Genomic DNA, 10,714 nt, shown 5'->3' with positions numbered 1-10,714 from the left:
ATAGTTTTATTATACAATTTGTTCTGGAATGTTAATTCATATCAAAACAATATAACCGCCCATAACAAAATGGATTCTCTTTTCTTTTTATTTGGACCTCATCTTCATTATGCAGTTAAATAAAATTAGAACTTACAAAATGCATACTTACACACGCATATACATATATCAGTATATATGTATGTGTTTGTATTAAATATTATATTAGTATATATATCATAATATGGAATGTTTTACAGAAACAACACCATTCTCAATCTTATATACAGATTTGACATATGAAAACTAATATATAATAAAATAAAAGAATTCTTTAAATATCACCTTTTTTGGAACGTTGTTTAGAAAGTATAAGTAAAAACTAAATCCTACACCGGTAAGGAATGAAATGTGTATGAAATATGTACGTTATCATTTCATAAAACCTAACAAATAAATCGATATGTTTGGAATATGTAGAACTTTTAACATGGAATAGAATAATACAATGAGTATTAATTTAAATTTGGACTGATGTTTTCAACTTGTACACATTGGTCTATTTTTTAGTAGAATCTTCATTTTTTTTCATAGGTTTGGATTTTGCAGTCTGAGTTTCATGATCATTTTTTTTGACAGAATCTACAGATTTTGTTTTTATTCTTGCTTCATTGCTTTGTTGTGACGATTCAGGTTTGACTTGTGAATTGGATTTATCTTTCTTAATTTCCTTTGAATCTTTTCCAGATGCTTTAGGTGATGATGTTGTTGGTTTTGGAGTGGTAGTGGTACTGGTGGTAGTAGGTTGTGACGTTGTAGACTTCTGTATGGTCTCCTTTGGTCTTGTTGCATCTGAATTTGGTTTTTGTGTTGTTTGTGCCTTAACTGTTGATTTCGGAGGTAGTTTTGTAGTTGCTTCTTGTTTAACAGTTGATTTTGTCGATTTTGCTTCTACTTTAATATTTGGTGTAGCTGAAACTGTTAAAAGCGGTTCTTCCTGTTTTTGTTCCTTCTTAGCTGAATGTTTAGTATTAAGTGCTAAATCTAGAAATGCTTGCTTCAATGGGACCCTCATAATATATTCATTCCAAGGAGAACCAAACCATAAATATCCATTATGTATATAAGCACTAGAAATTTCAGTAATATCTTCTGAGTATAAAACATTCAAAAGTTTTCCTGTTTTATCCATCCTAAGTATTATTGAATCACTCTTTAATGCTGCATTTTTTGAAAGATCAAATGAACCTACTGTATGTAAAACTCTTTCTGAATAGTAATTTGGATAAATATCTTGCAATAATTTAAATGGAGCTTCTATTAAATAAAGTAATCTTGATAACATTTTCCTTATATGTGGATGTGGTATCAGAGATTGAGCTAAAAGAGGATGTTCAGAATCTACAGTGAAAATTAAAGTTACTAGAAAGCCTCCTTGCCCATCACTATGTACATTATCAGGTAGACCAGGTAAACCTTCTGCAAAGATTTCTTTTTGTCCAGCTTTTGAACCTTTTATATTATATTTGATAATGTATGAGTTAAGAGTACTTAGTACAATCAGAAAGCTTTCATCATCACTTAATAAAACACCATTTGCAAATCCTATATTTTTTACTAATACTTCATTTTTTTTTGTTGCTGCATTATATCGAATAAGCCTGTAAAGAAGTATTTACATATAAATATAAATATTATACTTATTAAATACCAAACTAAACTATACTAACTAAATTTGAAACTTACCTTCCTGATGGATTAGCTAAGAATGTATAGGTTGAATCATGAAGTGGAAAATCTACAGATGAATCTGTCCAATAAATATCTCCATTCTTTGCAATATCTAATGAATTAACCATTCTTGGAATCTTTCCATCAATAGGTTCAGAACTGTTGATTATATTTATATACTGTCGTGTATTAACATTTACTTTGAAAATACCATAGTAACTATCAGCAACAAACAGTTCCCCCTTATCATTAAATTTTAGACCCAAAGGTCTACCACATTTTTGTTCTTGCCACAACCCATCTGTAAGTACCACTTTTATTCAAGATATGCATTTGCTTAAACATTTCAGTAATTTTGTTAATCTTTTTAAACAAAATCTAGCTTTATTATCTGAGCATGTTTGTATTTAAACTATTAAATTTGTTATCTTTGTGAATGCAATATGTAGAATTCCAAAAAAAGAATAATAATAATAATAAATATTTAATGTAAATGAATTAATATAAATATTTTCTAATAATTATTACAACATACCACACTTTTGTCCAAACTTTACAATAGGTTTAATTCGATTTTCTTCAATTTGTACAACATAACCTCCACGTATACCAGTATATATTTCTCCATTAAACGATGCAAAAGCTTCTGGACCTTTGATTTCTCCAGAGAATAATATTTCAGGACCTTGTAGTCGAATCTTTGTTACAGATTTCAGTGTTTGTAAATCCCAAGGAAGTTTCATACTGAAATATTTATAGTAAAAAATCATAATTAATTGTTTTACTTATTTGACAATTATATTATTATAAAATAAATACCATACCTATATTCGGAATATTCTGCATCTGGGGGTAAACCTGGTAAAAAGGTAATAACAGCTAAGAAGAAACTGACATATATTATTACGGTACCAATTGACTTTATGTACCCCATTATTTAAACAATCGGCTATGAATATTTTAAAGATATGGTATATTTTACGAGCAACTTTAAAAACACTAAGAGGCTCTTTTAATGTTTCTTCATCCTAATACCTATTGCACTGAGAAAAAAGAGTTACTACTTTTACGTTTTACGTGTTTCTTGCCACTGCAAATAACGGCATTCACAATTTTAATGGCGGTGTGTACCCCAAATTATGTATTTTTGCCAATGTCAGCAAAAGTTAGATCAAATAAATGCCACGCGGACGGAAGGTGGTGATATTAACAATTTCCGTTGACCAGAAGATTTTATTTATACTGACAACTCAGCAAAATTTTAAATAGTTATTTATATCTCTTACTTATCATCAATTGATTAAATGGTTAACCTTTGATTTGAATATTTTCTTTTGAACTAATTTTAACTTTCGAATGACACGTTAACTACAATTTTAATTATTAATTATTCGAATGAATTATATTTATATCATTGATAATATTGTATCAATAACTATTATATATTAAGAAAAGTATATACTATTTGACTCTTTTACAACAAACAGTAGCATTTTTATTCACATCTAAATGGAGATGTTTCTATCTTTCTTATGGTACAATGAATTTCTCTAACATATAATACTTATGATAATTCATTAAAATTATTATATATGTTAAAGTGATATTAAATAAATGTTTATCTAGGTTAGATTAAAACAAGATTGATGTCATTTTAAAAGAAAGGAAACAAGAACATTAGATCAAGTATAAGTATTTCATTCAGGCGATCTTTTATATATTAAAAAGTATCATATAAATAAAACTATTATTATGTAAAAAAAGTTATAAATTGAGAACGGAATAAATTGATTTAAACATTTCCGTTTAAATTTCTTGTAATATTATTTGCTACCTGATGGCGCTGAAGATGTTAATACAAGCAAGTTCGTTTATTATCGCTCATTTTTATTTTCAAATTAATACTAGAGAGGAAATTTTCTCTCTGTTAATACAAAATAATATCACTTTTAATTGAGATACTATAGTCTAAACGTTATCAATGATGGGTAAGTGCAAGGAACTTGAACAAGGTTAAAACAAGTAAGAATTGTTTATCTCCTTATCTTTATCTTTTAGACAACGTCGAAGAACAGTGCGAAGATGCACTTTTTGAATTATGTGATGCTCGAGAACGGTATCCATTACGATGTGCCGACGAACTTCAAAAATCTATCAAATTAAAAAATGAGATAAATGTAATAAATATTTATAATGGATTCTGTTTCTTAAATATATCTATGTAATGAATTTATTTGTTATATTTATTTTTTTTACTTGAAATAATGACAAGTTTTATATGCTTTAAAACTTAAAAAAATGATTGCAATTATAAACATATTATATTTTGCAGATGCTGAAGGTGTTTAAAAAATCAACTGCAGTAAATGAACCATTTATTTTGAGTCAAAATAAATGTCTGAATCTTGATTTTAATAAAAATGAAATGTGCTTTGACCAATTAGATTTTAAATTACAAGATGTCGTAAACAAGTTGAATAATTTAAAAGCTGTCATGGATCAAATTGAACGAGAAAAGACATGTTGGGTCAACAAGTTACTGGAAAGCTAAAATAAATCATTCAATAAATCATTCAGATAGTGTTATATATATTTATTTGAAATTTAATCATTGAATAAAACACATGTACAAAAAATACTATATTTATTACTACTAAATGCATAAATTAAGTGATAGATAAATATGAAAGTTTTATGTTCTAAATATAACAGTACTAAATCTATAAATTAACTTGTTGATAAATATGAAAATTTGACATATTTCTACTGTTGAAGATAAATTTTTTATTATTAAACTATGAATATTTATTTACACTTATACGTGTTACAACAACCTTGGCTCCTCTTGTAATATCTTGAAAAAATTTGGCCATTTGTATATGCATTTCACCATTGTTAGCATAATTCAACGATTTTCTGCTTGATCTAAGGCGTTTTTGATTTGTTAGAGCTTTTTCTTTCTGCAAATGTGAAAACTGTTTATAAAATTCTTGTGTAACATCTTTTATTTTATTTGATGACAATCTTGTTTTGTCAATATAATTATTCTGGTTTTGTGATTTCTCTTCGTTTAACTCCATGATGTTCTTGGAACTGTTGGAACATTTTTCTTCCGTTTTTAATATTGAGGATGATATGCTTTCATTATATGTTTTTCTATTATCTTGCACAAATTTTTCATGATCTTTTGATGATGTCTCTGTATGACTATTTAAAATTTGATTTTTTAATTGTATGCTGGAAATACTACCTGCATTTTGACTTGGTTGTGTCTCGTGAATCTCAATATTATCTTTGTTTATTTTAGTTTTATCATTTAAGGAATTATGTTTTATTGATAATTTATTTTTAAGTATTTTTTGTAAGGGCAAAGGTATTTCATTTAGACTAATAATTTGATTTGAGATAATTACTGGAACATTTGATTTATACTTGTTTGTATCATGAAATTTAGATTCACATACTGCATTATTATGCAATTTTTGTGCTTTATTTATTTGAGAGTCAATAGATACTGAATTTGGACAATCACTTTTTGTGTATTTTTTAGGATGTAAGTTATTATTAAAAGAAGATTTGAGTTCATCCTTATCTATTTCATATTTGATTGACTCTTCATTATTAACGTCATTCATTAATAAATCTTTATTTGGTATAAAGTTTAATTTATCTTCAGACTTATCTGCTTTAAGAGATAATGTAGATAATTTACATGTTTCATTTTGTAATGCTTCTGGTATTATATCTTCTTCTTCTTCTTCATACTTCAAATTTTTATATTTTATAAATTTCGCATCCTCTTCATCTTTAGAATTATCATATATTTCGGAATAGCGACGTTTATTTGTAATATCTATGTTATCATTATTTGAATAACTAGTACTAGCTGAAATAGAATTATTAAAAGGATACCATTGCATGTGTTTTAACTCAATTGTACTATTTTGTTCTTTAATTTTATTATTTGTTAAAGGATATTTTACATTGTTAAATAAGTGTTTTCTCATAGACTGATTCCTCAAAGTAGGTTTCTGACTAACTATATTTTGATATTTATCTCCAGGTTCATTCCCTTTTGGTAATTCAAGCATTGTTATTAAGTTTTCCAAGCCAAGTAAACTAGAATTTCGTAAACACTTTTCACCTTCCTTTGTCTCAATTTTTTCAGAATTTTCCAATACTTCATCAATCTCCAACTTAGTTTTTTGTTCTATAACTGCTACAGTATCTTGGTCCTGACGAATTGTAAACATTAATCCTTCCATTACTAAATCTGTAATATCAGAGGATCGTGGTACATTATCTAATACATAGCTCTTTTTCTTAGGACAAGATAAATCTTGTATTTTGGTAATATCTGAATGTGCTTCTATATGGTTTGTAATATCTTTTGCATTTAATTCTAACATATTCTGCTTTGTAGCTTCTATTTCTTTTTCTATCAAGTACTGATATGGCAAATTAACAGAATCTGTATTTATATCATCAACAACGCTACTATTATTTAACATTTTACTATTATTTGATACAGAATTATTTTTGTCTTTTCCAATATTACAGTTATTGATTTTTATCTTATCATCCGATAATTGATGTTTAATATTACTATCTTCTAAACAGTTAACATTACTTTCGTTCATTTTATCATTTAGTTTTATACTATGTTTAGGTGACATATTTAAATGTTTACAGAATTTATTTGTATCTTCACTGTTACCTGTTTGTTTTACTGTTTCTTCATTTAATAATAACTTTTTTAAATTAGTATTTCCTATATTATTATTTGCTTGAATGTTTTTACTTTCACATCTTAAAATTTCTTGCATATTATTACATTGCGCGTCTGTCTTTGAAGAATCATCTTTAGAGGAATGCTTTAAACATTTTTTACTTTCTTTCTCATTTTTATTTTCACGTTCATATGTATCAGTTGAACTTTCATTCTGATAGATTAAAGAACGATCAGAAGAAATTATATTTTCTGAATTCTGTTCTATTCTTAAAGAATCAATGGGTGTTATAGTTAATATAAATGCACAAGAAAATGCTACAACCGATCGTTCTCTAAACTTCATTAATGCAAACATTTTATCTTGTCTAGTCCATGGTGTATGTTCTACGTATTATGAATTATAGTTAAGAAAATTTTAATAATAAGTTCAAAAAATTTAATATTATTAACAAGTTAAAAATTATATTTATTTTGCACATAGAGAAAAGGATACCGAAAGTAACTAAAAGATGACTTGTACCAAATTGTTGTTTCTGGGAAGGTGGATTTTTGATAATCTTTCTAATAACTTTCATTAATTCTTTTCCATAATTAAATTGTTTTATATTTCTGCAAATGTACAAATTAGAAATCTATTTTCTTACTAATGCTTTACTATTAGCAATATTTACCTATTTGTGCGGTGATACCTAAAAATAAATTTGTATATGTTGGTCTTATGACACAACCAGTATGAGCCAGGCACTGTTAAAGTTAGATTTTTCTCTTTTTGGGTCCAATCAATCCAGCTAGTTTTTCGTAGATATATTCCAGGCATTTTCTTTCAGGTATTAAATTTTGAAATAAGGGAACTAATTTTATTGAATCTTTTCCTCCAAGTGAATCTCTTATTATAATTGTAAGGTAATACAATACTTTTTGCTGAAACAACATATATTCATTTATTTAAATAACACATATTTTTATAAATTATTTTACTATATCACATTATGAATTTTTAATACCAACTCCTGTTATAACTTCATTAATAAATATATCCACCACTATATCCCACGGAATAAATTCACATGAACTAGAACCATGAAATATTCTTTTTCCTTCAGTATATATACCAACAAATTCTACCACTGTTAGTGTATCTGTAAATAAAATATTGAAATTAACATAATGAAAATAAAGAGATTATAGTAATTATAATTAGTTAACAGACCTTTATTTACAGAAGCAACAAAACAGATGAGTTGTAGTATCAATACTAATGCACATGCAAGAAAGGGTATGAAGATATTAAATGCCTTCCATAAAACTACTGTTACAAATAACAAAAGGAGAGTTTTATTCACATTCAACTGTATGTTCCTATATAAAACAAATTTCATAACATTTCTAGCCTTTGTACTTTTATCAATGAGCTTTAATTTACTTCCATTTACAGTTCGAAAAAACATTTCAGTTGAAGACGCATCTTTAGGGAATATGGGCGACATTAATGAGAATTTGTTGTTTAATTATCAATACCAGAAACTTGATCGACGAACTTTTTCTAGATAAAAGAAAGAATATTTAAATTATAATATCTCATAAACATTAAGTACATACTAATAAAAGTTCTTCATGATAAAAACATTACAATATAAGTGTAGGTCTGTACTAAAAGTGATAGAAATATAAAACTTAGTACTTTATGTTTATAAATAAAAATTATATACATATAATAACTAATACAAATTTATCTACATAACCTCTATATAAGAATATGTAAAAATATATTTTATTACATCTTGTACACACTTAATTGAAATAATAAAAGGAAAAAATAAAAATTTTTACTATAATTAAGAAACAACTGCTATGTAAATGAACTTATGCTTGATTCAAGTCAAAACTGACAGTCAGAAATAAACAGTTGGGAAGTTAATACAATATATAATGTAGATTTTATTTTTACAAACACATTTATGTATATAAATTTAATCTTATATTTTACTTTCAAGAAACAAAATAGCAATAGAAATATTCAAAACCCTGATTGGTAAGTAACAAAATATAGCAAATGTATTATATAAATATAATCAACTATATATGTAGTTAGTGGAAATTCATCTAGTTAAAACTTAAGAATATATATACATTAGAAATCAGTATTAAAAGTCAGTAACTTACATAAGACAGATTGGATTAATACTCTCTTACGGAAATATCTATTCTCATTCTACGAAAGAATTTATTATAAAAGGAAAATTTTCTTTTTTCATTCAAATGACAAACAATTTTCTTTGAATGTATACATGTACACATGTTGTACTTACGCATGTAGCAACAGAGATGAGTCGGGAGATCACCAATGCAATTCATGCAATGTTAAAAAGTCAGCCAAAAAATGTGCACTAAGAATAAGAGCAACGGCCGAACTATACACACATTTCTTCTCCACTGCTCTTGGTGGGAGAAACGTGCGTATATACGACAAGAGGGGCGGTGTAGAAACTAGTGATGGGTAAGGTCGAAAAAACATAAAAATTGCTTAAAAGTTTAACCGAAGACTACAAATAAATTGTTTTCTTTTTTATTGATTACAAAAATATTAAGATATATTGATGTTGTATATATGTATATACAACATCATGTATATGTATAATTGTATATATTAAGAGATTATTGATGTTGTGACTGTTTAGTAAATTAGTGATTGAGGAATGACCGAGGGATTCTAAGTCCCTGTTATGTTCCAAAACGATGAAGAATATCGATAAGACTTCGAAAGCGTGTGAAAAACAGAGAAATGATTATGGCCCTCGATTTTCTTTTTCAAGATGCAAAATGCATCGAGAAGCGAATGGAAAAATATTTTTCCCCATCTAACGAAAATATAATTCTTTGCCCTTCGTATATATTTATCGCGTATCATTGGATACCATCACCTTAAAGCAATACTTACCTATTCTGAACATATGTTTACATACACAGTGCCGTAGTTGGAGTCTTCCTAGTGCAAAGGGTTAATATAAGTCTTGCTCGAGACTTCCGTATCTAAATTGTGTTTTCATGACGTTGAATATCGATGTTTTATTGGTATTGTAAAATAGCTTTAATAGAAGATCATAAGACACACCGATAATGAAGGATAAGTATTGAATTAGTACAATATAATAAAGGAAACTAAGGTTGCTATTAAGGAAGAAACGCAAAAAAGATGTTACGACTGTTTATATGCGACTGTTATTATATTTCATGATTTCAATATTTATAAATACTATATCAGACAAGAGTTCTACTACACGATATAACTTAATGCTGTCTGAAAACGATGAGAAACGACGAAGCAATCTATCGTTTTGCCTCTTCAATGACCGTAAAACACTTCTTGCTAGTCTGACTACTGTTAAGAACAAATAATGTCTCTTGAATTTACGGAAACTAACAACTTTCTAACTTCCTGCTCCACCGTCAACATATTCTCTTACAACAATTCTACGTACCAATTAACTAATCTGATAACAAAATTTTATTACCATAGATATATCAAAATATAAACATTAATCCTAACTAACTACGATATAACTAAAATTACTCACTGAACGCAAAAAGGACAATGCTTTCCAACTATAGAATTAGACACTATGAATACTAATTCAATGAATGAAATAATTTTCTGCTTCAATTCCCATTTACGTAACTAAGTATTTACAAAAATACAAATTCTCGTAAAAAAAACTGCAGTCCATCTATACATACAACAAGTATTACAGAACGCGGTAAGATTGCGACGTGGAGAGAAGACTAATCGTAAGCTGTTCTTACTAAACCAAGTCCGTTCTTTGACTCCCGTGCAACCTGAAACTGCAATAAACATTACATTATTGTTGTCATACTATACGACAAATACCTAGAAAATTCAACATCCCTTCGTAAAACCACCCTAAATTTCTCACCTCTCAGATAAAACGTAACTACCATCTTCGAGTCACCAAAAGTCAGGCTTCTTAATTACCTACGTAATAAAGGTTCTAGGCAAAAAAGCTTGCCGTCAGTTTTCACCCCATGGAACATAATTGAGTTCACTCGCGCCTCCCAACCTCGAAGGGACTCTTTTACGAAGGTAGATAAGGGACGACGAAGAAGTGTAAGCTCGTGTCTGTCCTTCCAATGGATTCACGATTCCGCGGATGAGTATACGAGAGGATGGATCGTGGCCACGGGAGGACGAGCAGCCGGTGAGGAGGCTAGAAGAGGTGGTAGAAAAAGGAACAGAAGGGGGGGGGGGGGAAAGGG

The 10,714-nt window shown here is 27.9% G+C and overlaps 3 protein-coding genes across 9 annotated transcripts; 1 reads left to right on the top strand and 2 right to left on the bottom strand.

Annotated features, from left to right (window-relative positions):
• Positions 1-62: 62 nt before the first annotated feature.
• LOC100748786 (adipocyte plasma membrane-associated protein) lies at positions 63-2,865 on the bottom strand. The gene is made up of 4 exons (XM_003493063.4): positions 2,535-2,865; positions 2,246-2,454; positions 1,726-2,011; positions 63-1,640 (listed from the first exon to the last, which is right to left on the bottom strand). The coding sequence occupies exons 1-4, from the start codon at positions 2,642-2,644 to the stop codon at positions 539-541; spliced, it is 1,707 nt and encodes a 568-aa protein (XP_003493111.1). The 5' UTR covers positions 2,645-2,865; the 3' UTR covers positions 63-538.
• LOC100741835 lies at positions 2,822-4,351 on the top strand. Of its 2 annotated transcripts, none has more exons than XM_012391112.3 (4): positions 2,822-2,907; positions 3,337-3,698; positions 3,769-3,887; positions 4,043-4,351. In XM_012391112.3, exons 2-4 carry the CDS (start codon positions 3,692-3,694, stop codon positions 4,259-4,261), a joined length of 345 nt encoding a protein of 114 aa, XP_012246535.1. In that variant the 5' UTR covers positions 2,822-2,907; positions 3,337-3,691; the 3' UTR covers positions 4,262-4,351. The 2 variants fall into 2 exon arrangements, with proteins under 2 accessions (XP_012246535.1, XP_003493136.2); XM_003493088.4 differs by having other exon boundaries at positions 2,881-3,017.
• Positions 4,289-9,025, bottom strand: LOC100749610 (myb-like protein D). 6 transcript variants are annotated; one of them, XM_024370771.2, is made up of 7 exons: positions 8,752-9,025; positions 8,606-8,654; positions 7,653-7,985; positions 7,451-7,581; positions 7,114-7,363; positions 6,936-7,051; positions 4,289-6,826 (listed from the first exon to the last, which is right to left on the bottom strand). In XM_024370771.2, exons 5-7 carry the CDS (start codon positions 7,257-7,259, stop codon positions 4,506-4,508), a joined length of 2,583 nt encoding a protein of 860 aa, XP_024226539.1. In that variant the 5' UTR covers positions 7,260-7,363; positions 7,451-7,581; positions 7,653-7,985; positions 8,606-8,654; positions 8,752-9,025; the 3' UTR covers positions 4,289-4,505. The 6 variants fall into 6 exon arrangements, with proteins under 6 accessions (XP_024226539.1, XP_012246525.1, XP_012246520.1 ...); XM_012391102.3 differs by lacking the exon at positions 8,606-8,654 and having other exon boundaries at positions 4,289-5,983; positions 6,428-6,826; positions 8,752-9,024; XM_012391097.3 differs by lacking the exon at positions 8,606-8,654 and having other exon boundaries at positions 7,447-7,581.
• Positions 9,026-10,714: the final 1,689 nt, after the last annotated feature.

Source organism: Bombus impatiens, unplaced genomic scaffold, assembly GCF_000188095.3.
Source record: "Bombus impatiens unplaced genomic scaffold, BIMP_2.2 scf_0930, whole genome shotgun sequence".
NCBI classification, from domain to species: Eukaryota; Metazoa; Arthropoda; class Insecta; order Hymenoptera; family Apidae; genus Bombus; species Bombus impatiens.
Note: the sequence above shows the minus strand (reverse complement) of the source record. Positions and strands in the feature narration are given on the sequence as shown.